This window comes from Nomascus leucogenys, chromosome 15, assembly GCF_006542625.1.
Source record: "Nomascus leucogenys isolate Asia chromosome 15, Asia_NLE_v1, whole genome shotgun sequence".
NCBI lineage: Eukaryota > Metazoa > Chordata > Mammalia > Primates > Hylobatidae > Nomascus > Nomascus leucogenys.
In genome coordinates, this window is record NC_044395.1 from 78,209,369 (window position 1) to 78,236,499 (window position 27,131).

General features: G+C 38.2%; 1 protein-coding gene across 9 annotated transcripts in view; it reads left to right on the forward strand.

Annotated features, from left to right (window-relative positions):
- NUCB2 (nucleobindin 2) overlaps nucleotides 1–27,131 on the forward strand; it is a 126,198-nt gene that overhangs the window by 75,681 nt on the left and 23,386 nt on the right. For 7 of the 9 annotated variants that reach the window (XM_030828643.1, XM_030828644.1, XM_030828646.1 and 4 more), the window contains 3 exons: nucleotides 13,275–13,418; nucleotides 14,055–14,162; nucleotides 19,678–19,804. In XM_030828643.1, the coding sequence (XP_030684503.1) occupies nucleotides 13,275–13,418; nucleotides 14,055–14,162; nucleotides 19,678–19,804 (379 nt within the window). Of the gene's footprint in view, nucleotides 1–3,970; nucleotides 4,055–13,274; nucleotides 13,419–14,054; nucleotides 14,163–19,677; nucleotides 19,805–27,131 lie in introns of all 9 variants that reach the window. The other 2 variants (XM_030828648.1, XM_030828642.1) reach the window with 1 other exon arrangement.

A 27,131-nucleotide genomic window follows, 5' to 3' on the forward strand; every position in this document is an offset into this window, starting at 1 on the left:
AAAATGACTACCACTACCACCACCACCAAAATACAAAAAAGGAAAAACCAAAAACGAACTCACAGATGGCTTAAACATGCAATATTTATTTTTTTATATAAAATAATAATTGAAATAGCACTCTAGGGTGGGTATAGTGGCTTTATAAAGTCATCAGAGACTTAAGCTTCTTTCAGTTCTTTTATCCATGATCCGTAAGACGTTCTTGTAGCACCGGTTCTTTTAAGTCCAACATAGCTGCCAGAGCTCTAACCATCACTGTCATGTTCCAGGCAGCAAAGCATAGGCGAAGAAAGATGCATCCTCTTCCTTTAAGGAGAATTCCTGAACCAAGGCTGAGGCTATAAGAAAGCAGAGAAATGTAGCTGAATGCATGGCTGCCCTCTGTAAAATTGGGCTGTTGCTACTGAGAAGGAAGGAAAGATTTGGATATTGGCAAGCAAATAGAAGTGTCTGCCATGATATGAATCTTTTTATCTTTCAGCTCTGAAATCTGTAAGCTATGATAACCACTCATAGAAGCTTCTATAATTTGCCATGGCAGAGATTTAAGTATGACTATTAACTACAGAAGGAAATAATCTTCATGTAATAAATTGTGTTTCTGTTTTTACTTTTAGCCCTTAATTCATTATAGAAGCTTTTCTGTCTTATTTGTGGATTTGTTCTGGTTATTTTTTAAAATTACCCATAAATGCTCAATAGATGTTTGTTGCACATTTTATGGTTGTGTTAAAAAGAGCTACGATTTATTGAGCTACTTGCTGTAAGCAAGGCAATAAAATGACAGAGATAAAGTTATCCCAAGGGTATCACACAACTAATCATCAGGAAGTAAATTTATTTTGAAAGTAAATATAATTCATCTCAAGATACATTTCACTGTGGTCACATGAGGAACACTTGCCTTCCTTGCTAGCTAAAAGTAGTTTGTTCTTTTTCTTTCCTTTCTTCTTTTTTTAACCACTTAACTGTTAGTTGTCTTGAAATTTTCTCTTACTACTAGTTCTTGCTTAACTTATTTAGCCACACCAATATTTTATTTCCTTCCAGACTTTTCTTTTATTGTTTTGTTGAGACGAGTCTCTTTCACCCAGGCTGGAGTGCAACGGCTTACTGCAACCTCCGCCTCCTATGTTCAAGCGATTCTCCTGCCTCAGCCTCCTGAGTAGCTGGGACTATAAGCATCCACCACCACACCCGACTAATTTTTGTATTTTTAGTAGAGATGGGGTCTCACCATGTTGGCCAGGGTGGTCTTGAACTCCTGATCTCAGGTGATCTGCCTGCCTCGGCCCCCCACAGTGCTGGGATTACAGGAGTGAGCCACTGCGCCCGGCCCCTTCCAGACTTTTCTTCGTGAATATTATATAAATATACCCTATACTTGTCATGCAAAATGGTTCAATTGTCATTATTTCTGTTTCAAAAGTAAACTGAAATAAATAGCTTTGAGAAACAGAAATTCAGGGAATGGAAATTGGAGTGAGAAAGATTCTAAAGATTCAGTCAATCTTTTAGAGTTTTTAGAGTTTTTGGAAGGGAGACAGAGTAAGTTAAGATTTTATTTCTACACAGTATATTTGTATTTTTGAAAGTTTTTACATTTTTTGGTTGTATTAGGTAGGCACAAAGTACAGTAGTTCTTTTGCTGCTAGTAGTGCAGTTTCCTTTTTTCTGATCTAGACTTGTTGACCTCAAACAAAATAATCAGGAGACTTGTGACCATAAAAACAACCTAGTTTTGTTTTTAAGAGACATTTAACGTTGTAAATCACCTGACTGAGAATGTCTGTTTGGTGAATACCATTTTCATGACTTTTAATTTTTTTTAATTAACAGAAAAATATCATGCTATGCATTGTTTTGTAAGCAGCATTTAAAAAATTGCTATTGTATTTAATAGCTTACCTTCCTCACTAGATTGAAGCCCTGTGAGGGTGAGGACTATGTCTATCTCGCTTACCTTTGTCTTCTAGCATAGTATCTGGTACCATAGTCATTACTTAATACATAAATATTAGTTTAGTTTTGTTTTTAGAAACAAAGTCTCAATACATACATACACACATACATACTTATAATAGGTTAAAGGAAACATGCTTCAATTCAGCCATTAATTGAAAAGGAAGAGGGGCAAAAGAAGAGGGTTGAGGAAGATGGAAAAAGATACATAAAGGAAGCTGGGCGTGGTGGCTCATGCCTCTAATCCCAGCACTTTGGGAGGCCGAGGTGGGCAGATCACGAGGTCAGGAGATCAAGACTATCCTGGCTAACATGGTGAAACCCCGTCTCTACTAAAAACATACAAAAAAATTAGCCGGGCGTGGCTGGGTGAGGTGGCTCACGCCTGTAATCCCAGCACTTTGGGAGGCTGAGGCGGGCGGATCACGAGGTCAGGAGATCAAGACTATCCTGGCTAACATGGTGAAACCCCTTCTCTACTAAAAACACACAAAAAATTAGCCGGGCGTGGCTGGGTGAGGTGGCTCACGCCTGTAATCCCAGCACTTTGGGAGGCCGAGGCGGGCGGATCACGAGGTCAGGAGATCGAGACTATCCTGGCTAACATGGTGAAACCCTGTCTCTACTAAAAACACACAAAAAAATTAGCCGGATGTGGCTGGGTGAGGTGGCTCACGCCTGTAATCCCAGCACTTTGGGAGGCCGAGGCAGGCGGATCACAAGGTCAAGAGATCGAGACCAACCTGGACAACATGGTGAAACCCCGTCTTTACTAAAAAAACACAAAAAATTAGCTGGGCATGGTGGCATGTGCCTGTAGTCCCAGCTACTTAGGAGGCTGAGGCAGGAGAATTGCTTAAACCCAGGAGGCGGAGGTTGCAGTGAGCCGAGATTGCACCACTGCACTCCAGCCTGGGCAACAGAGCGAGACACTGTCTCAAAAAAAAAAAAAAAATTAGCTGGGCGTGGTGGTGGGCGCCTGTAGTCCCAGCTACTCAGGAGGCTGAGGCAGGAGAATGTGTGAACCTGGGAGGCGGAGTTTGCAGTGAGCCAAGATCGTGCCACTGCACTCCAGCCTGGGTGACAGAGTAAGACTCCGTCTCAAAAAAAAAAAAAAAAAAAAAAAAAAAAATATATATATATATATATAAAGGAGGAACAGAGACTACTTCCAAGGAAAGAGAAAATTTTCAGTTTTCTGTACTTTTCACCCCGGTTATCTATGGTAATTTTTTTTAACCACTTCCAGGATATCTTGCCCAACAATCAAAACAGGAAATCATCACACATACATGCACGCACGTGCGCAGGCACACACACTCACACACACACACACAACAAGCAAACTTCATCTGTATAACTACTGTTATAAATCAGTAGCTAAGAAATCTGCCTCTGTGTATGAATGAAAATTTTATTTTTTGAGACATGTTCTCACTCTGTCACCCTGGCTAGAGTGCTGTGGCGTGACCATGGCTCACTGCAGCCTCAACCTGCTGGGCTCAAGTGATCCTCCCACCTCATCCCCCACCAAGTAGCTGGGACTACAGGCATGTGCCACCATGCCCAACTAATTTTTGTATTTTTTGTAGAGACAGAGGTTTCACCATATTGCTCAGGCTGGTCTTGAACTCCTGGGCTCAAGGAATCCACCCTCCTTGTCCTCACAAAGTGCTGGGATTATAGGCAGGAACCTCCGTGCCCAGCAGAATAGAAATTTTGACTTGGTTGAGACAGGGGAAGAGAGATTAGCTTTCTTTTAGGACTTTAAAATTTAAGGAAATTATATCTACTGAATACTAAGAGAAGCTTAAGAACTCTGCTTACTTTGTAATTTTACCTGAGGCTCTGATGCCTTTGGGGTCAGTGCCTCCCATTCTGTCTTGAGATGACTACATAGTTTAGAATTTCACACCATCCTACTTTAGAGAGTAAATTATCAGCCTCTCCTGGTTTGAATGAGTCTACTGTTTCAGCCTGGTTCAGCCCAGTGTCTCCTCTTTAGGTCCATATCTCTCTTATGAAAGAAGAGGGTGATAAAGGAAAGGAGAAGGCCATTCTTACTGACCTGATAGTGGAAGAAAAGTAGGTTAGTTCCCCTTCTTCCTATTGCCTGTCCTTATCACTCATCTCTCTTTCTTCTATATGGATATTTGTATATTTTCTCGTTCATGAAAATCTGTAAACCTAGTAAATTTGCTGTTATTCCTTTAATGCAGACACATTTGACATCTTGGCACTTAAAGAGACTTTTGTGTCATTATTTTTCTGCCTAATGTGCTGGAATACTTACCATTTCTTCTTTTTTTTTTTTTTAAATACAGTTGATGTTTATTGAGGCCTTATTAAGAATTAGAGTCAGTGTTTAAATTAATTATCCTAGTTATGTCTAGAATAAGCACTAACAGATTAGAAACTAGTATAAAACATTCTCCATCAATCAAAAATAAATTTAAAAGGCAATAAAGGAGAGGAAATAAATGTTAAAGAGGTAGGATAAATAGAAAGCCCTACCAGCCTGAGCAACATAATGAAACCACAACTCTACCAAAAAAAAAAAAAAATCACCACGCATGGTGGCTTGCTTGTGGTCCCAGCTACTTGAGAAGCTGAGGCAAGAGGATCTCTTGAGCCCAGGAAATCAAACTTGCAGTGAGCTGTGAGCTCACCACTGCACTTCAGCCTGGGTGGCAGAATGAGAACCTGTCTCAAAAAATAAAAAAACAAAAAAGCCCTATAGAAGGTGGTAGATTTAAAAATCAAGATATGGTATTAAGGCCGGGGGTGGTGGCTCACACCTGTAATCCCAGCACTGTGGGAGGCTGAGGTGGGCAGATTGGTTGAGGTTAGGAATTTGAGACCAGCCTGGCCAACATGACAAAACCCTGTCTCTACTAAAAATACAAAAAATTAGCTGGGCATGGTGGCGCCCACCTGTAGTCCTAGCTACTGAGGAGGCTGAGGCAGGAAAATCGCTTGAACTTGGGAGGTGAAGGTTGCAGTGAGCCAAGATTGCACCACTGCATTCTAGCCTGGGCGACAGAGTGAAACTCCATCTCAAAAAAAAAAAAAGATATGTTATTAAATCAACTTTAAGGGCTGGGCGCAGTGGCTCACTCCTGTAATCCCAGCACTTTGGGAGGCCAAATTGGGTGGATCACTTGAGGTCAGGAGTTTGAGACCACCCTGGCCAACATGGTGAAACCCAATCTTTACTAAAAATACAAAAATTAGCCGGGTGTGGTGGTAGACACCTGTAATCCCAGCTACTTGGGAGGCTGAGGCAGGAATCGCTTGAACCCAGGAGGTGGAGGTTGCAGTGATCCGAGATTGCGGTACTGCACTCCAGCACGGGCAATAGAGTGAGACTCTGTCTCAAAAAACAAAAAACAAAAATGGCTTGAAGAAATGACCATTCCTCTCCCTGGTAGAGAGAACAGTGTTGTATGGGAAAACACAAAAGGTAACAATTCAAGAAAATGTTTAAAAATACTTGGACTACAAAGGTGAAGAAGTCCTTAGAATACCTTTATCAATTTATTTCATTTTATTTCTTTATGTGTGCATAAAAATGATGTGAGAAAAATCTATGATATGCCTAAAAATACTTTCAGCAAACATAAAATAGAATTGTAAGTGATAAAGCATGGCGGTGTAGTTTAATTGGCAGCATTGTTTTCTATATGGTATACAATGGTGTGTCTTAATATCGATAGAATCTTTTATCCCACCCTGAGGTCTCTGTCACCCAGACTGGAGTAAAGTGGCACAATCATAGCTCCCTGCAGCCTAGAACTCCTGGGTTCAAGCAATCTTCTCACCTCAGCTTCCTGAGTAGCTGGGATTACAGGTGTGAGCCACTGCACCCGACCCAATGGAAATAAAGCCTGTTTATTTTATTTCTTCTTCTTCCTCTTCTTCTTTTCTTCTTCTTCTTCTTCTTCTTCTTCTCTTTCTTCTTCTTCTTCTTCTTCTTCTTCTTCTTCTTCTTCTTCTTCTCTTTCTTCTTCTTCTTCTTGTTCTTGTTCTTCTTCTTCTTCTCTTTCTTCTTCTTCTTCTTCTTCTTCTTCTTCTCCTCTTCTTCTTCTCTTTCTTCTTCTTCTTCTTCTTGTTCTTGTTCTTCTTCTTCTCTTTCTTCTTCTTCTTTCTTCTTCTTTCTTCTTCTCTTCTTCTTTCTTCTTCTTCCTTCTTCTTCCTTCTTCTTCTTCTTTCTTCTTCTTCCTTCTCTTCCTTCTTCTTTTTCCTTCTTCTTCTTCTTCTTTTCTTCTTCTTCTTCCTCTTCTTCCTTCCTCCTCCTTCCTCCTCCCTCCTCCTTCTTCTTTCTTCTTTCTTCCTCTCTTTTTTTTTTTTTGAGACAGTCTCACTCTCTTGCCCAGACTGGAGTACAGTGGCACAATCTTGGCTCACTTCAACCTCTGCCTCCTGGGTTCAAGCCATTCTCCTGCCTCAGCCTCCTGAGTAGCTGGGACTACAGGCATGCGCCACCACTCCAGGCTAATTTTCACATTTTTAGTAGAGACAGGGTTTCGCCATGTTGGCCAGGCTGGTTGCAAACTCCTGACCTAAGGTGATCCACCCACCTCAGCCTCCCAAAGTGTTGGGATTACAGGCATGAGCCACCGTGCCTGGCCCTTAAAGTCTACTTAATAACATATCTTTTTTTTTTTTTTTTTGAGATGGAGTTTTGCTGTGTTGCCCAGGTTGGAATACAGTGGTGCAATCTCGCTCACTGCAACCTTCACCTCCCAGGTTCAGGCGATTCTCCTGCCTCAGCCTCCTGAGTAGCTAGGACTACAGGCGTGTGCCACCATGCCCAGCTAATTTTTTGTATTTTTAGTAGAGACAGGGTTTCATCATGTTGGCCAGGTTGGTCTTGAACTCCTAACCTCAACCAGTCTGCCTGCCTTGGCCTCCCAAAGTGCTGGCATTACAGGCGTGAGCCACCACGCCCAGCCTCTTCATACCCTTTTGCTAGAGATTTTTTTCCAAGCCCCCTATATTAATTGTACAAGCTTTACAAGCTTGGTGCTGGTGCTTTCTTCATCTTATCAGAAGATGATGACAGAAGTTTTCAGATTCATATTCTTTCCTGAAACTCTCCTTAAGTGATTTGTTGATGAAGACCTGGAGGGCTGGCCTTCATGAATCACACCAACTTGTATTACTTTTCAGGCAACCTATTCTTTATTCAGATACACACTCTCAGAATGTATCAAGAACTAAACTAATAAACACACTTGTCAGGTTATGTAGTGCTCTTCAACATTCAAATCAGATTTAGCTACTCTTCCTTTAGCTCAGCCACCATCCATCAACCCCCCACTCCTTAAAAATGCTTAATATAACATCTTGGGGAAATCATTTTATAATTTAATGTTTAATATGGCAACAACTTTTGGCTGTAGGCATTTACAGCAATGTTACAGTGATTTGTTATTTTCTGACCATTCTCGTATCAATCTCTTTACCACCTTTAGCATTAATGTAGATTTTGAGGCATGTAAAAGAACATCAGGATTTTGTTAGAATTTCCTGTTGACTAAACTCAGCTTTATTTTTTCCTTAAACTATACTTTGCTGGAAGTTATGCAGCTTCTGTTCAGTATTTTCAGGAAGTTCCTGACAAATTGACGTTTGCATGAGTCCATCAATTCAGCCTCATGTTCCTTGAGTTTTTTTATTTATTGGAGGCATAGTTGGTTTCTGCTATCTTCATTTGCATTGTTTGGCTGCTGATAGGTAATCCTGTTGTGTTTTACTAACAAAACGTAACATGGCTTTGTCTACTTGCAGGTATCTTCCTGTCTAAAGTCAGGTAAAGCACTTAGTTGTTCCTTTATAAGAAAGAGTAAAATTGCTGTTATTCCCCTAATATCAAGTATTTGCTTCACTAATATCAGCTGCTTTGTTTCTGTGCTTGCAAAATAACTTTTCATTTTAATGCCAAATCACAGCTTAATCTTTATGAAGATATTTACAATGACAAGCACCAACAATGCAAAAACTCAATCTGAAGTTATGACAATAATAATAACTATAATAAAGTTCATGCATGTACACATAACAAAGACTATGTTGCTGTTGCTATGTGGCTAATTACAATTTTCATATTCCATTAATTGAGGCTGGGTGTAGTAGCTTATGCCTCTAATCCCAGCACTTTGGGAGGCTGAGGCAAGAGGATTACTTGAGCCCAAGAGTTGGAGACTGGCCTGGGCAACATGTTGAGACCCTGTCTCAAAAAACAATAAAAAAAAAACACGAATATGGTTGGGATATAAAGGTCAGTCATGAGATAAAAGATTAAATTTACTGTAAAGCTAGAAAATCTTAAATTTATATATATATATACCTAATATTTGAATAAAAATTGACAGAATTATAAGGAAAAACAGACAAAATCATGATGTAAGATTTTCACGTGCTTTTCTAGTGATTGTAGAACAAGCAAACAAAAATCATTGAGAACATAGAAAATGGGATAATTTTGAAAAATTATAAGCATGACTAGTGTAGAAGGTTAATAGTGGTTCATAAATTGTATTTTTAAAAATTTTCACATTTTATAAACTTGGAATTTTTTGCTCTATTTTTACTCCTTTTAAAAAAATTGCAATATGATTTACATATCATACAGTTCTGTCTTTTATAGTATACAATTCACTGGTTTTTAGTATATTCATAAGATTATGCAACCATCTCAATGATCTAATTTTAGAATATTTTCATCACCCCAAAAGGAACCCTGTACCCATGTAGCACTTATTTCTCATTTTCCCCTCTCCACCAGCAGCCCTCAACAACCTGTAATCTGCTTTCTTTCTCTGTGGATTTGCCTATTTTCGACATTTATATAAATTGAATCATATAATATGTGTCCTCTTGCTTCTGGCTGTATTTACTATTAATCAGTTCTGTTGTATTTTATTTTTAAACAGATTTCTCCTTAAAAATATCAGTCTTGGCCGGGCGCGGTGGCTCACGCTTGTAATCCCAGCACTTTGGGAGGCCGAGGCGGGCGGATCACGAGGTCAGGAGATGGAGACCACGGTGAAACCTCGTCTCTACTAAAAAATACAAAAAAATTAGCCGGGCATGGTGGCGGGCGCCTGTAGTCCCAGCTACTCGGAGAGGCTGAGGCAGGAGAATGGCGTGAACCCGGGAGGCGGAGCTTGCAGTGAGCCGAGATTGCGCCACTGCACTCCAGCCTGGGCGACAGAGCTAGACTCCGTCTCAAGAAAAAAAAAAAAAATATCAGTCTTGGCCGGGCACGGTGGCTCACGCCTGTAATCCCAGCACTTTGGGAGGCTGAGGCGGGCAGATCACCTGAGGTCAGGAGTTCAAGACCAGCCTGGCCAACATGGTAAAATCCTGTCTCTACTAAAAATACAAAACTAGCTGGGCGTGGTGGCCTACACCTGTAATCCCAGCTACTCTGGAGGCTGAGGCAGGGTAATCACTTGAACCCGGGAGGCAGAGGTTGCAGTGAGCCAAGATCATGCCACTGCACTCCAGACTGGGTGGCAGAGTAAGACTCTGCATCGAAAAAAAAAAAAAAAATTCAGTGTTTTGTCCTTTAAAATTATCAAAAAGTGGAAGTTTTGGCTTTGAAATGGCAGTAACAATTCATTGTCCTCTTTCTTGCAAAAGTTAAAAATAAATCCAGCTTGAATGAAAAGTAAGTCTGACAGTCTCTAAACCTGAAATCAAGGAGGAGCTTTGTTTCTGCTTCCACAGAAGCAAATTCTCAGTTTGATCAGAGAGGATAATGTTCCATATTTTGTTTCCAAAATGTGAAACTTTCCTGGCTTTATATCATTTTTATTGTGTCTAGATATGAACTTTCTTTGCTAGTTCATTTTCCTTGTTGTTAATCTTTGTATCTCAGCAACCAGGCCTGCTACTTGCTTTACCAATATAATTTTAAGCTGGCTGAATAAGCAATATTTAGTTTAAAGGCATTTATAAGTCATATAACTTAATCATTTTAAATGAATGGTGTGAGTACAAGCAGCTTTTGTTTCCTTTTTTTAATTTTATTTCTGTTTATTATTTCTGATTAGGTAACAGGAAAGATCTGTACTCAAAAGAATAAATAGATAATAGAATTTAAGTACTTAAGTAATACTAAGTTCAACTTTAATTCTCTTATTTAAAATTTTTTTTATTTTTATAAATGAGGGAACTGAAGTGGGAAAAGTTAATTGACTAACCTGTGATCATATAGCAAGTAAGTGGTGCAGCTGGAATTAGAATATAGATCTAAATTTAGTTCTGCCTTACTGCTTGGTATAAAACCCACTTTCTATTTCTCTTTTTTTCCCACTTTCTGTTTTTTAAAGATCCAAGTTTACCTTTGAGATGGGCATTCTCTTTGTGTCTCATTGTAGGTGAGGTTGGTAAATAATAGAGCAAAGGGAGGCAGTATGTTCTAGGGCAGTGGTTTTCAAATGTTGGCATGTATCAGAATCACCTATAGGGTTTGTTAAAACAGAGATTGTGAGGCCCCCTACACCCAGAGTCTCTGATTTAGAAAATATGGAGTAGGCCTTGAGAATTCACATTTCTAACAAATTCCCAGGTGATGCCAATGCTGCTGGCCCAGGGACCATACTTTGAGAACCACTCCTGAAAAGCCAACAAAGGCTTTGGAGTCAGTCACTCCCAGGTCTACTCTCTGGCTGTATGACTGACTGCTGTGTGAACTAGAAGTGATATGTCTCAGTTTCTGTACTTTGAAATGGGGATAATAATATTGACTTCACAGAGTCATTGTAGGAGTTGATGAGTTAATATATTTTAAAAGTTTAGCATACTGCTTGGTACATAGTAAACATTCAATAGATGGTTTCTGTTGTTATTTATAATAAGCATGGGGATCAATTAAATCTTTAGGAACCATAAATTCAGTTAGTGTTTTAAAGCAGTTTCTCAGAAACTTTTTGTGACTTTGTCATTTCAATATGTTGTCAGCGGCTAGGTGCCGTGGCTCATGCCTGTAATTTCAGCACTTTGGGAGGCTGAGCTGGGTGGATCATCTGAGGTCAGGAGTTCGAGACCAGCCTGGCCAACATGGTGAAACGCTGTCTCTACCAAAAATACAAAAATTAGCTGGGCGTGGTGGTGGGTACCTGTAGTCCCAGCTACTCGGGAGGCTGAGGCAGGAGAATCACTTGAACCCGTGAGGCGGAGGTTGCAGTGAGCCGAGATCGGGCTATTGCACTCCAGCCTGGGCGATAGAGCAAGACTCTGTCTCAAAAAAAAAAAAAAAGATGTTGTCAGGTGTTGTTAGGACATACACACATATTCACGTATACAAACACATTCTCTTGACTTTCCTTCTTTCATTTATAGTAGTCTTGGCAGGAGAGGAAGAGAGCAGCAGAAGTGACAAAAACACGTGGAAGAATATGGAAAAATTAGAACCCTCATTTATAGGTGGTGAGAATGTAAAATGGTATAGCTGCTTTAGAAAACAGTTTGGCAGTTCCTCAAAAAGTTAAACTTAGAGTTACCAAACTGACTCAGCAATTCTACTCCTAGTTATATAACCAAAAGAACTGAAAACGTGTTAACACAGTAACTTGAACACAAATGTTTACTGAAGTATTATTCAAAACTGCCTGAAAGAAACAATCCAAATGTCCATGAATTCATGAATGGATAAACAAATATGGCATATCTATACAATGGACTATCTATTCAGCTATGAAAAAGAAATAAAGTCCTGATACTTGTTACAATGTTGATGGACCTGGAAACATACTGCTAAGTGATAAAAGACAGACACAAAAGGCTACATATTGCATAATTCCATTTATATGAAATGCCCAGAATAGGCAAATCTATACAGATAGAAAGTAGATTAGTGGTTTCCAGGGGATGGGAAAAAAAGGGTAACAGTGAGTGACTGCTAATGGGTATGGGGTTTCTTTTTGAGATGATGAAAATGTTTTAAAATTAGATAGTAGAGATGGTTGCGCAGCCTTGTGAATATTCTAGAAAACACTGAATAGTATAATTTAAAACATTTTATGCCTTATGAGTTATATCTCAAAAAACCCAAAATGCACACCTACGTATGTGTGGACAAAAGCATGAATGAATAATAAACCTTTTTTGTTATTAAAAGTAATTGTGGGGAAGAGGAGGTGATTCATAGTGAGAAGACATTCTGTGAAGTATACTACCCTATTAGAGATTCTAGTATCCTAAAGATGAGTGGATCTCAGGTTTTAGTATACATAGGAACCCCCTGGAACCCCCTGTTTGTTAAAACAGGTTCCTGGCCCCCACCCCAGAGGTTTTGGGTACAGCCTGAGAATTTGCATTTCTGATCTGCTTTCAGATGATCTGATTTTGTAAGATTGAGAACTAAACTTTGGGTAGCATCTTTATAGATTAGACATATCCTATACTTAAATAGGTGAATTTTATGACATGTGAAGTATATCTCAATAAAGATACTAAAAAAATTGGTATAAAGATAGTAAAATGTGAGTTTTAGTGGTTTGTTAATGGCAAGACAATGCTCTGTAAGGGAGTTGGTTTAATTATTAATTTCTTCATTTGTAAAATGTGTCACTCTCCTGTGTATGTACCGCCTAGGGTTGTGGTGAAAATGGGATTATGTGTTCTTTTCCAAATGGTGTTCTGTGGGTAAAACGCGTTGCCTTGAAAAAAAAAAAAAAAAAAAAAAAAAAGCCTTGGCTAGATTGAAGCTTTTGTAATTAACCAAATGTTTTCTTATACTATAAAAACAATATAGGCCGGGCGCGGTGGCTCACGCCTGTAATCTTTGCACTTTGGGAGGCCGAGACGGGTGGATCACCTGAGGTCAGGAGTTCGAGACCAGCCTGACCAACAGGGAGAAACTCCCGTCTGTACTAAAAATACAAAATTAGCCAGGCATGATGGCACATGCCTGTAATCCGAGCTGCTTGGGAGGCTGAGGCAGGAGAATCGCTTGAACCCAGGAGGTGGAGGTTGCGGTGAGTGGTGATCGTACTATTGGGCTCCAGCCTGGGCAACGAGAGTGAAACTCCGTCTCGAAAAAACAAACAAACAAAAACAGTTTAAAATATTGTATTCTGTCTTTTTAATTTTGGCTACAAAAACAATTTCTCCCTTGATTTTCTTTAGTGATCTATTTTAAGCATTATTTTTGACAAGTTATAATCTATTTTTTCCCTTTCCTATAATTTTTTTTGTTTTATTAAACCTCTTGGGATTAAATATATGATTAATGTGACATTTGGAATGCATGTACATCTATTCATGACTTTACCATAATTATTCCTTTATTTCAGATGAGGTGGAGGACCATCCTGCTACAGTATTGCCTTCTCTTGATTACATGTTTACTTACTGCTCTTGAAGCTGTGCCTATAGACATAGACAAGACAAAAGTACAAAATATTCACCCTGTGGAAAGTGCAAAGATAGAACCACCAGTAAGTGAAATGAAGTGAAATGGGAGGAATTATAACTAAATGAAATGAATTATAATTATAACTAAATGAGGTAAAATGAGGTGAAACTATAACTAAATGAAATGGGAGGAATTATAACAAAAATATTGCTAATATTTATTACTTATAAAATTGTACACTTGGGAACTATTTCTGAAATAGCAGTGAAAAGAGTATTGGCCAAGCATATGCTGTTTACCATTAGACAATATTTATTTAATATAGTTAGTATATTAGATAGAAGAATTAATTGTAATACATTTCCAACACAGACCTACCTAGCCAAGAAAACACTGTATTCTATTCAAAGCAGAGGCAGGTAACAATGGGGAGAAACCAAAATGGTAAAATCTTCATTGTCTGAACTATATAGAAAATCTACTGGACTAGAGAGTATCGTAAAAAAGAAAAATCTACCTTTATGTAACAATAAAAGATGATATTGGTTCTGATATAAAACTATTTATTTCAGAAATATAGCTTTTCACTTTGTTGAAACTATCAAGGTAAATATGTCTTAATGCCATTTTGCTAGAAATTGTTTCTCAGGATTGACCTCTTTAGATTCAAACAAGGAAAAACCTGCAGAAGCATTACTGTTGGTTTCTTAATTTGAAGGATACTGGACTTTATTATGATGAATATCTCAAGCAAGTGATTGATGTGCTGGAAACAGATAAACACTTCAGAGAAAAGCTCCAGAAAGCGGACATAGAGGAAATAAAGGTAAATGCAATTCAATAATAAATACATATATGTATCTTAATTTAAAATTTTTTTAGAGATGAGGTCTCACCATATAACCAGGCTGTCCTTGAGCTCCTGGGCTCTAGTGATCCTCCCACCTCAGTCTCTCCAGTAGTTGGGACTACAGGTGCGTGCCACCACGCTTGGCTTAAATATTTAACAAACATTTGCACGTGCCAGGCACTGAGCTAAGTACTAGAAATACAAAGATGAGATTTATTCCCAGCCTTTAAGGAACCCTCAAGGGAAAATCATATCCAGAAATAGATTATAGGATGGATTATATGATGAGTATTTAATCTAGAAATACAGAAGACAGACACATAATCTAATATGAAGCAGTGGGGCGAGGTGGGAAGTTGTTCTTCCTAATAGAGATTATGCCAGAGCTTAAAGATGTAGTGAGAAAAGGAGAGGGACTGGGATGCATCCTAGACAAAGGTGCAATGGTACAGAGGCAAGAGGTATGTGGGAAACTGGAAGCAGTAACTGTGGCTAGACCCCAGAATGGGAAATGGAGTCCCTGAGTGGCCAAAAGATGAGGTTTGGAAAGAATCACAACCTCGATGACAGAGGGCCTGTGTATCATGTTAAGGGGTTTGGGTCATTATCTGAGAACAGTAGGAAGTTATTCAAAAGTTTGGAATAGGCGAGGTTCTGGTGTTTTAATCAGGCCCAGATTAACAGAAGAGATAATGGGCTATGTATTATATCAGTCAGAGAGGTTTAACCATTTGACTCTGTCCTAAGAACCCTATTTGACATAATTCCAGCCACAGTCAGCTCTTTAGTACCCATAATAAGAAAGGGGGTTGTAAAGACCTGACATGAGAGATTCTTGTAAAGTCTTTCCTTAAAAGGAAATGAATCAGTTTAGCTGGGTTTATCTTAGACTCAGTGAGTAAAAAAAAAAAATCCAGTTCATTTTAAAATTCCAGTAATGTCTCCTAAGATAATTGTGTTTGCTTATGTTATCTTTATTTATTTAAGTTTTACTTTCTTAAAAAATTACGTTGCCTTTTTTCTAGAATCAGAATAAGAGAACTGTGTTTGAAAGACTCATTCTGGGTCAAACAAACCTTTTATTTTAGTTTCTGTTCTTGGTGTGAACTTCTTTGAAAGACTGACTCCCGTTAGGTTGTGGTGTCTGTCAGCGCTCAGGTGTGGCATTTAGTTCGCAGCTCTCCTCTTGGAAGTTGTGAACTTTTCTGGGGAAAAGATAATAGTGTTATGCTAATAATTCCCCGGAATTGTCTTTGAGGATAATCTTACTCTTCTTCTGAAGGATTAATTCGATCTGTGGAACAAGTTTCCTATGGTGAATATATCTGATGTAGAACTCTTAATGTCTTGTATCAGGAGTAAGAGCATTATTTGGGGTAACATAGAAAATGTGGATCATGGGAGATACTACATAGAGATATTCAGGCAAAAGAAGAAAATAAGCTTCCTGGATTGGTGCAGGGAATACTATTATAACTATCTTCCTTTTACATTCAATTCCTGTTTCTATGAAGGGTTGGGGGAACCAAAATGGAGTTAAACAGTTTCACAATAAAAAAGAAATGAGGGGCCGGGTGTGGTGGCTCACGCCTGTAATCTCAGCACTTTGGGAGGCCGAGGCAGGTGGATCATGAGGTCAGGAGTTCAAGACTAGCCTGGCCAAGATGGTGAAACCCTGTCTCTACTAAAAATACAAAAATTAGCCGGGTGTGGTGGTAGGCACCTGTAATCCCAGCCACTCGGGAGGCTGAGGCAGGAGAATTGCCTGAACCTGGGTGGCAGAGGTTGCAGTGAGCCGAGGTCATGCCACTGCACTCCAGCCTGGGCAATAGAGTGAGACTTCATCTCAAAACAAAAAAAAAAAGAAAAAGAAAAAAAAAAAGAGGGGCTGGGCGCAGTAGTTCACACCTGTAATCCCAGCACTTTGGGAGACTGAAGCAGGAGGATGGCTTCTAGCCAGTAGTTTGAGACCAGCCTGAGCAACATAGAGAGACCCTGTAACTACAAAAAATTAAAATTTAAAATTAATTTAATTAAAAATTAAATAAAAAATTATCCTTCAAATTAAAAAAAAAATTGTCTGAGGCCAAGCACAGTGGCTCACACTTGTAATCCCAGCAGTTTGAGAAGCCAAGGTGGGAGGATCACTTGATCCCAGGAATTCAAGACCAGCCTAGGCAACATAATGAAACCCCTACCTCTACCAAAAATAGAAAAAATTAGCTGGATGTGGTGGTATGTGCCTGTAGTCCTAGCTGCTCAGAAAGCTGAGGTGGGAGGATCGCTTGAGCCCAGGAGTTTGAGGTTGCAGTGAGCCATGATTATATGACTGTACTGTAGCCCACATGACACAGAGCGAGACCTAATCTCTTAAAAAAAAAAAAATGAGTAAAACTAGACAATAAAACGCAAGCCAATATAATCATCACAAATAACTGAGTAAAGACTCTTGTTTCATAAAAAATCTGAAAAAAAAAAAAAAAAAGAAAGTTAGAATTTTCTCTTTCCTTTTTTTTTGTTTTGGGACAAGGCCTCACTCTGTCACCCAGGCTGGAGTACAGTGACACAATCTTGGCTCACTGCTACCTCTGCCTCCCAGGCTCAAGTGATCCTCCCACCTCAGCCTCCCAAGTAGCTGGGATTACAGGTGTGGGCCACCTTGTCTGGCTAATTTTTGTATTTTTAGTAGACATGGGGTTTTGCCATGTTGTCCAGGCTGGTCTCAAACTCCTGACCTCAAATGATCCCCCTGCCTTGGCCTCCCAAAGTGCTGAGATTATAGGTGTGAGCCACCGTGCCCGGCCTCTCTTTCCTTTTCATCTAAGCATTTTGAAAGGAGAATCATATTACATTTCTTCACTTCCCAAACATTCCCTAACTGGAAAGGTTATGGTACTGCCCTCACTGTTCCACTGAACATTGATCAGGCATCTTGATTTTAGAGTTAAGTCATGGAGGGCATCCATGACTTCTTAATTGCCAAATCTAGTGAACATCCTAACATCTTTGATTCCTCATTCTACTGGGCTCCTTTATGTATCTCAATAGTTTTTGGATTTCAGGGTTTGTTAAAACATATTTCTGGTTCTACCTTCAGGGTGTCCATTTCAGTAACTCTAGGGCCTGCATTTCTGAAGTCCCTGGTGATGCTGATGCTTCCAGTTGGGGACTACATTTTGACAACTATTGTTTTATCTAATAATAATGACTATTCTCTCCTTGAAATATACTGCTCTTTTTGATTCTGTAACAGTATATTCTCCTAGTGTTCCTACTAATGACTCATCTCTGAAGAAAGTAATCAAAGGAGACCTAAAAAAGATAAATTTTGAAAAGCTTTTATATATGGAATGACTAATGCTTATAGAGGCCCACTGACTTTTAACTTAATTTAAATGTTCTTTTTTGCCCTAATGGTGCTGACCAACTTAACTTTTTAAAAAAATAACAAGCCAGGTGCGGTGGCTCACACCTGTAATCCCAGTACTTTGGGAGGCTGAGGTGGGTGGATTGCTTGAGCTCAGAAGTTTGAGACCAGCCTGGGCAACATGGCAAAACCCTGTCTCTACAAAAAATACAAAACTTAATCAGGCGTGGTGGCATGCATCTGTAGTCCTAGCTTCTTGGGAGGTTGAGGTGGGAGGACTGCTTGAGCCTGGGAGGTTGAGGCTGCAGTGAGCCATGATCATGCTACTGCACTCCAGCCTGGGTGACAGACTGGACCCCGTGTCATAAAATAAAATAAAATAAATACTTTGTTGACATATAATTCATATACGATAAAATTTATCTTTTTAAAGCATAAAATTCAGCATCTTTTTGTCTTTTTTTATTTTGTTTTGAGATGGAGTCTTGTTCTGTCGCCCAGGCTGCAGTGCAGTGGCATGATCTCAGCTCACTACAACCTCCACCTTACTGGCTGAAACGATTCTCCTGTCTCAGCCTCCTGAGTAGCTGGGACTACAGGGATGTGCCACCACACCTGGCTAATATTTGTATTTTTAGTAGAGATGGGTTTTCGCCATGTTGGCCAGGCTGGTCTCAAAACTGCAGTGCTCTAACGATCTATCCACCTCAGCCTCCCAAAGTTCTGGGATAACAGGTGGGAGCCACTGCACCCTGCCATTTTAGTAGTTTTTTTAATATACCTACAGAGTCATGCAATCATCACCACTATCTAATTTTAGAATATTTTCATTGTCCCCCAAAAGAAACCTTGTGCCTATTAAGCTGTAACTCCTAATTGCGCCCCTCTCCCCAACCACAACAAATCTACTTTTCATCTCTGTGGATTTGCCTGTTCTGGACATTGCATATACGTGGACTCATACAATAAGTGCTTTGTTGTGTCTGGTTTCTCTCACTTAGCGTAATGTTTTACAGGTTCATTCATGTTGCAGCATGTATCAGGATTTTATACTTTTTTATGGCCAAACAATATACCATTGTATTGGTATACTATATTTTGTTTATCCATTCATTAGTTGATAGACGTTTAGGTTTCTGGTTTTTGTGTTAACATATTTTCTGTTCTTTTAGTTATATATCTAGGAATGGAATTGTCGGGTCATGGTAACCCTGTGTTTAACTTTTTGAGGAACCGCCAAACTGTTTTCTGAAGTGGCTACACCATTTTACAATTTAACCTTTTGAGTTTCTGCTTTGTGCTTTAATGATGCTTTTCTAAATTACATGGTTTTTCAGACATCTTGATTTTAGAGTTAAAGCTAATCTTTTTTTTTTTGAGACAGAGTTTCACTGTTGTTGCCCAGGCTGGAGTGCAATGGCATGATCTTGGCTCACTGCAACCTCCGCCTCCTGGGTTCAAGCAATTCTCCTGCCTCAGCCTCCCGAGTAGCTGGGATTACAGGCATGGGCCACCACACCTGGCTAATTTTTGTATTTTTAGTAAAGACGGGGTTTCACCACGTTGGCCAGGCTGGTCTCGAACTCCTGACCTCAAGTGATCCACCCGCCTTGACCTCCCAAAGTGCTGGGATTATAGGCGTGAGCCACCGCGCCTGGCCTTTTTTTTTTTTTTTTTTTTTTTTGAGACAGAGTCTCGCTCTTGTCATCCAGGCTGGAGTGTGGTGGTGCAATCTTGGTTCACTGCAACCTCTGCCTCCTGGGTTCAAGTGATTCTTCTGCCCCAGCCTCCCAGGTAGCTAGAATTGACAGGTGTGTGTCACCACACCCAGCTAATCTTTGTATTTTTAGTAGAGACGGTATTTCACCAGGTTGGCCAGGCTGGTCTCCAGCTCCTGACCTCAGGTGATTGCCCACATCAGCCTCCCAAAGTGCTGGGATTACAGGCATGAGCCACCACGCCCAGCCCTAAAGCTAGTATCTTTTGAAAGAAATTCTTTTTATAATATTAAATTTATCTAAATTAGTCAAAAGTATTTATTCTTGTAACCCTGTTTTTAAGCTGTTGCATTTGTCTAAAAATGGAATGTAATAGATAAAACTAACTTATTAATTTTGTTAACAGAGTGGGAGGCTAAGCAAAGAACTGGATTTAGTAAGTCACCATGTGAGGACAAAACTTGATGAACTGAAAAGGCAAGAAGTAGGAAGGTTAAGAATGTTAATTAAAGCTAAGTTGGATTCCCTTCAAGGTAAGTGCTAAACAAAAGGTAGGATTTTTTTTTTTTTTCTTTTTTCCTTTTGAAACAGCGTTTTGCCCTGTGGTTCAGGCTGGAGTGCAGTGGCACAATCACAGTTCACTACAGCCTTGACCACTTGGGCTCAAGTGATCCTCCTACCTCAACCTCCTGAGTAGCTGAGACCCCCGGTGTGTGCCACCATGACTGGCTAATTTTTTTTATTAGTTAGAGAGACAAGGTTTTGCTGTGTTGCCCAAGCTGGTCTTGAACTCTTGGGCTCAAGCAATCTTCCTATCTTGACCAAAGAGCTAGGATTACAGGCATGAGCCGGCGGGCCTGGCTAGAAAATTTTAATATTTGGTTGTTGAGGTCAGTTTATATTAGTACGTGACATCTGTGTTCTTCTAGTCAAAATTTTATGTTAGTATTGATTTGGCTTCTCTTAATTTTTAGAATTTAATGTTTTAAATAGATAATACATTTTATATCATTCAAAAATCAGTGTAATCAGCCATAATTATAGCAATGAAAAGGAAGAATGAAAAGTAATGAATTAAACAACTGGTTTAAAGGAGGAAAAATAATATCAAAGGAAACCAAAAGGAAGCAGAGAAAGAAAATCTAATTAGAAGAATTTTCATACATGGAATGGAAAGTTTTTCAGAGATCTAGCCCCAGAAAAAAACATAAGATCCAGACCATTTCTTTTCTTTCTTTTTTTAAAGAAAATCTTTTAGGAGACGAGATCTTCCTCTGTCACTGAGGCTGGAGTGCAGTGGCATGATCATAGCTCACTGCAGCCTTGAACTCCTAGGGCTCAGGTAGTCCTCCCACCTCAGCCTCCCAAGTAGCTAGGAGTACAGGCATGCACCACCATGCCCTGCTAATTTTTTTTTTTGAGACGTAGTCTCGCTTTGTCGCCCAGGCTGGAGTGCAGTGGTGTGATCTTGGCTCCCTGCAAGCTCCGCCTCCCGGGTTCACACCATTCTCCTGCCTCAGCCTCCCAGTAGCTGGGACTACAGGCACCTGCCACCATGCCCGGCTAATTTTTTGTATTTTTAGTAGAGATGGGGTTTCACCATGTTAGCCAGGATGGTCTCAATCTCCTGACCTTGTGATCCGCCCGCCTCGGCCTCCCAAAGTGCTGGGATTACAGATGTGAGCCACTGCACCTGGCCTAATTGTTTTTTTAATTATATTTTTTAGAGATGTGGTCTTGCTGTGTTGCCCAGGCTGGTCTCAAACTTCTGGCCTCAAGTAATCCTGAGTTGCTAGGACTACATATGCAAGCCACTATGCCTGGCTCTCAGAATAAGATAGTTTTATAAAGGAAACTATCTGTCTACTCTGTAATGATTTGAGTGATTCTATGAAACCATTAAAGAGCAGATTGTCAATTCTGTTTGATCTATTCCAGAGCATAGAAAAAGAAGGAAAGCTTCCACATTCTTGCTATATATTGATGCCAAAATCAAAATTATTATGTCTCCATAGAGTACTATCTCATGACAGTTGGATTTATTTCAGGAATACAAGATGGACTTAATAGTAGGAAATCTAATATTATAAATCATCATATAAATAGTCCTAAGGAGAAAAAGTCTTTAAAATTTTGATATATCAAAAAAAGTCATAAAGTCAAAGGACAAATGATAAATTGGAATAAATATTAGAATCCTTATTTTTTTAATTTTAGGCTATGAGAAGATTAAATAGCTATGTAATAGAATTTCTGAAATGCAAGGATATCTTAAAGTTATCTTGCTGGGCATGATGGCTCACACCTGTAATCCCAGCACTTTGGGAGGCCGAGGCAGGTAGGTCACCTGAGGTCAGGAGATTGAGACCAGCCTGGCCAACATGGTGAAACCTCATCGCTACTAAATATATAAAAATCAGCTGGGTGTGGTGGCAAGTGCCTGTAATCCCAGCTACTCAGAAGGCTGAGGCAGGAGAATCGCTTGAGCCCAGGAGGCAGAGGTTGCAGTGAACTGAGATCACGTCACTGCACTCTAGCCTGGGCGGCAGAGCGAGACTCCATCTCAAAAAAAAAAAAAGAAAAAAAAAGTTACAAGTCATATGGCTTTCTCCATGTATGTGGAAAATCCATTTGACAAAATTGAACAATTCATAATTTAAAGTAATAAAATACTAATTAATAGATAACTTCTGTAACACGATAAGCTATATCCAACTCAGTTACATCATACTTAGTGGGGAAGCACAGGTATGTATCCTGACTGAAATTAGAAACAAGACAGTGTTGCCCCCTGTAACCACCACTAAATAACATTGTTTTGGAGGTACAAGCCAAAACATTGATTTATTTTTATTTTTTAATTTTAATTTAATTTTATTTTATTTTTTGAGAAGGAGTCTCACCCAGTCACCCATGCTGGAGTGTGCAGTGGTGCAGTCTCAGCTCACTGCAACCTCCGCCTCCTGGGTTCAAGGGATTCTCCTGCCTCAGCCTCCTGAGCAATTGGGATTACACGTGCCTGCCACCACTCCCCGCTAATTTTTAATTTTCAGTAGAGACAGTGTTTCACCATGTTGGTCAGGCTGGTCTCTATCTCCTGACCTCAGGCGATCCACCCGCCTCGGCCTCCCAAAATGCTGGGATTACAGGCATTAGCCACCGTGCCTGACCTAGCGTAAACATTTATACAAATAAAAAAAATTTGGAGGTAAAGTAATTGGAAAGGAGGTGATAAAACCATCTTTTCTCACAGATGATATGATGTTTACATATATGTGGAACACCCAAAATAATTAATGGAAAAATTTACTGTGAACAATAGGAAAATTGAGCCCCTCAATAGGAAAATTATGGTAAACTTAATCCATAGAAATCAATATTTTCCATATGTATGTAACAGCCAGTTAGAAGACAGAATGGAAGAAAAGGACTCCATTTACAATAGCAACAAAGATAAAATGTCCAGAATAAACCTACTCAGAAATGTGCCAAACTGACCGACAAAAACTTTAAAATACTCATAAAGGATGCAAAAGTAGACTTGAATAAGTGGGAAAACACAATAACTTTTTGATACAAAGGCTCAGTGTTATAAACATGTCAGTTTTCTCTAGATTAATATATAACTTAAACATAATCCAAATAAAAATATATACTTTTATTTTTCTGGCACTAGCCAAAAAAAATTTTTTTTTTAAAGTGCATATGAAAAAGGACACAAGTAGGCCAGGCATGGTGGCTCACACCTGTAATCCCAGCACTTTGAGAAGCTAAGGTGGGCAGATCACCTGAGGTCAGGAGTTCAAGACCAGTTTCACCAGCATGGCGAAACCCTGTCTCTACTAAAAATACAAAAATTAGCTGGGCATGATAGCACATGCCTGTAATCCCAGCTACTCAGGAGGCTGAGGCAGGAGAATCGCCTGAACCCGGGAGGCAGAGGTTGCAGTGAGCTGAGATCACACTACTGCACTCCAGCCTGGGTGACACAGTGAGACTCTGTCTCAAAAAAGAAAAGAAAAGAAAACACAAGTAAGAAAACTTAGATACCTCTGAAAAAGAACAATAAAGGACTAGATATTAGAAATTGAATCTTTAATATCTATTAAATCTTTAATATTAATATTAAACTATGTCACTAAGCCTCAGTCATTAAAACTGTATGGCTTAGGCAGAAAAGTAGAAAGACCAGTGAAACACAATAGACATTCCAGAAGTAGAGTTAAATACACAACATAATTTAGTTTAATATAAAGGTGGTATCTCATTATTGGATAAAGATATGTTTTTAGTTTTGTTATTATTAATTTATTTTTTTTAGACTGGTCTCACTCTGTTGCCCAGGTTGGAGTGCAGTGATGCAATCACAGCTCATTGCAGCCTCAGACTCCTGGGCTCAAGAGATTCTTACACTTCAGCCTCCTGAGTAGCTAGGACTACAGGAGTGTGCCACCATGCCTGGCTAATTTTCCTTTTTTTTTTGGAGAGACAAAGTCTTACTGTGTTCCCCAGGCTGGTTTGAGGGAACTCCTAGCCTCAAATGATCCTCCTGCCTTGGCCTCCTAAAGTGCAGGGATTATAGGTGTATGCCACCACACCCAACAAATTTTTAACTAAGTAGTGTTGGTATAACTTGCTAGCCATTTGGACAAAGGTATGGTTAAAACCATATCTCTTATATCCTTTATCAGAATAATTGTAAATGAATTAAAGATTTAAATGTAGAAAATAAAATAATAAAAGTACTATGTGACAGCACAGGTGAATTTCCTGTATTATCTTGGAATGAACTTTCTAATTATGAGTCAAAATCAAGGAGAAGATTTAGCCAGTGGAAGATCTTTCAAGCTGGTTCATGTGTCCTTGTGATATCCTCCCATAGGATGGTTATCTGGGTGGTTTGTTGTCATTAACATCTGAACATTTAACTCTTGGAATAGTGGTTCTAAAACTTCAGATTGCATGATAATCTCCTAGAAATCTTATTAGAAATGTAGATTACTAGATCTCACCTCCAGAGATTCTGGCTCTGGGAAAGAGTATAGTAATCTACATTTTAAACATATAGTCTTAGAAAACAAATACCAAATACTCATCATCCTGAAATTAAGGATATCAATGAGAAGTAAATTAAGTCATGCCATGCTACTTGGGGTAGTCAGGCATGCAAGGTAATTCCATACTTGAAGCCAGGCCTAAGATGTGTGGAGATTTCTCTCCCTGGGACAACTTCCATCCCCTCAGTCTTAACAGTATCCTCTTCATTCCATGATGGGTACTGAATTTCATTGCATAAAGACAGTCTAGGCTGGGCATGGTGGCTCATGCCTGTAATCCCAGCACTTTGGGAGGCCAAGGTGGGTGGATCACCTGAGGTCAGGAGTTCGAGACCAGCCTGGCCAACATGGCGAAACCCTGTCTCCACTAAAAATACAAAAAAATAGCCAGATGTGGTGGCATGTGCTGGTAGCTACTTGGGAGGCTGAGGAAGGAGAATCCCTTGAACACAGGGGGCGGAGGTTGCAGTGAGCCAAGGTCACGCCACTGTGCCCCAGCCTGGGTGACAGAGTGAGACTCCATCTCAAAAAAAAAAAAAAAAAAAAAAAAAAGAAAACTGTCTGATGTAACTTAGAAACTAAGGAATATTTTCTTATTGGTTCAGTATGAATTGAAATATCTGATAATTTGAGGAAGGGCTTAAACAGTCTTAATTTTAGGGAGGGGGTAATTTTTAAAGTAGGCGGTTTTTTTTGAAATATCTTATAATTTGAGGAAGGGCTTAAACAGTCTTAATTTTGGGGAGGGGGTAATTTTTAAAGTAGGCAGTTTTTTTTTCTTTTTATTGAAATGGAGTCTGGCTATGTTGCCCAGGCTGGTCTTGAACTCCTGAACTCAAGCGATTCACCTGCCTCAGGCTCCCAAAGTGCTGGGTTTACAGGCATGAGCCACCATGCCTGGCCCATTCACGTGGGTTCAAATGTAGAAAATATAGAGCAAAAATCTACCTGATATTTTTGTATCCTGTCAGTTCCCAACTGACACCATCCTCCTTGGGTTTATCTATTTGTTTATTTTTAAGATAAATTGAGATGAGGTTTTGCTGTGTTGTCCAGGCTGGTCTTGAACTCCTGTTCCTGGCCTCAAGTGGTCCTCCTGCCTCAGCCTCCCAAAGTGCTGGGATTATAGGCATGAGCCACTGCGCCTGACTCTTGAGTTTCTTTATATATAAGCAAATACAAATACAATTTTTTTATTGTCCCTTTTTATGCAAAAGGAAATACACATTTTTGTGCATTGTTTTTCAATTAATAATATATTTTGAATATCTTTCTGTATTAGTACATAGAGACCATCTCTCTTTTTTTTTTGTTTGTTTTTTACAGCTACATAGAACTCCATTATATGGATATACTCTAATTTATTTAGCCAGGCCCCTGTCAATTGACATTTAGGTTATTTCTAGTGAACTATCTTGTACATATGTCACTGTGTATCCCTGTAAGATTATCTTTAGGATAATTTCCCCACAGTGGAATTGCCAAATCAAATTTTTTATATATATATATAATACATGTATAATATATATAATATATGTATATATAATATACATGTATATATTATATATAATATATGTATATATAATATACATGTATATATTATATATAATATATGTATATATAGTATACATGTATATATATTATATATAATATATGTATATATAATATACATGTATATATGCATATATATTATATATGTATATATATAATATATGCATATATAATATACATGTATATATGTATATATAATATACATGTATATATATTATATGTATATATTATATATGTATATATATTATATGTATATATTATATATGTATATATATTATATGTATATATTATATATGTATATATATTATATGTATATATTATAAATGTATATATATTATATGTATATATTATAAATGTATATATATTATATATGTATATATTATTTATGTATATATATTATACATGTATACATATTATATATGTATATATTATATATGTATATATATTATATATGTATATATTATATATGTATATATATTATATATGTATATATATTATATATGTATATATTATATATGTATATATTATATATGTATATATATTATATATGTATATATTATATATGTATATATTATATATGTATATATAATATACACGTATATATTATATATAATATAATATAATATTATATATAATATATATATAATATAATATAATATATATAATATATACGTGTATATTATATATGTATATATTATATGTATATATAATATATGTATATATTATATGTATATATGTATATATTATATATGTATATATGTATATATTATATATGTGTATATATTATATATACATATATGTGTATATATTATATATGTGTATATATAAAATATATATGTATATATAATATATGTGTATATATAAAATATATATGTATATATATAATATATGTGTGTATATATATACACATTTGTAATTTTGATAGATATTGCCACATTTGCCTCCAGAGAGGTTGTATCAATGCACATACCTGCCAGCAATAATTCCTCACAGCCTTACTAATGGCATGTGTCATCAAACTTTAGGAGTTTTCCATTCTGTTAGATAGTATAGCAGTACAGTTTTAATATGTATTTCTCTTATTTTGAGTGAGGTTAAGGGTCTTTTTATATATTTCACTGTCTGGTCATATTTTTTTTAGGGGTAAGTCTTAAAACAAGTATTTTTTTCATAAATAGAACTGCTAGTACAGTGCCATACTTAGAATTCAGTGAAAACTTGGTTGAACCAGATTTAGCAGTTCTTCACTTTC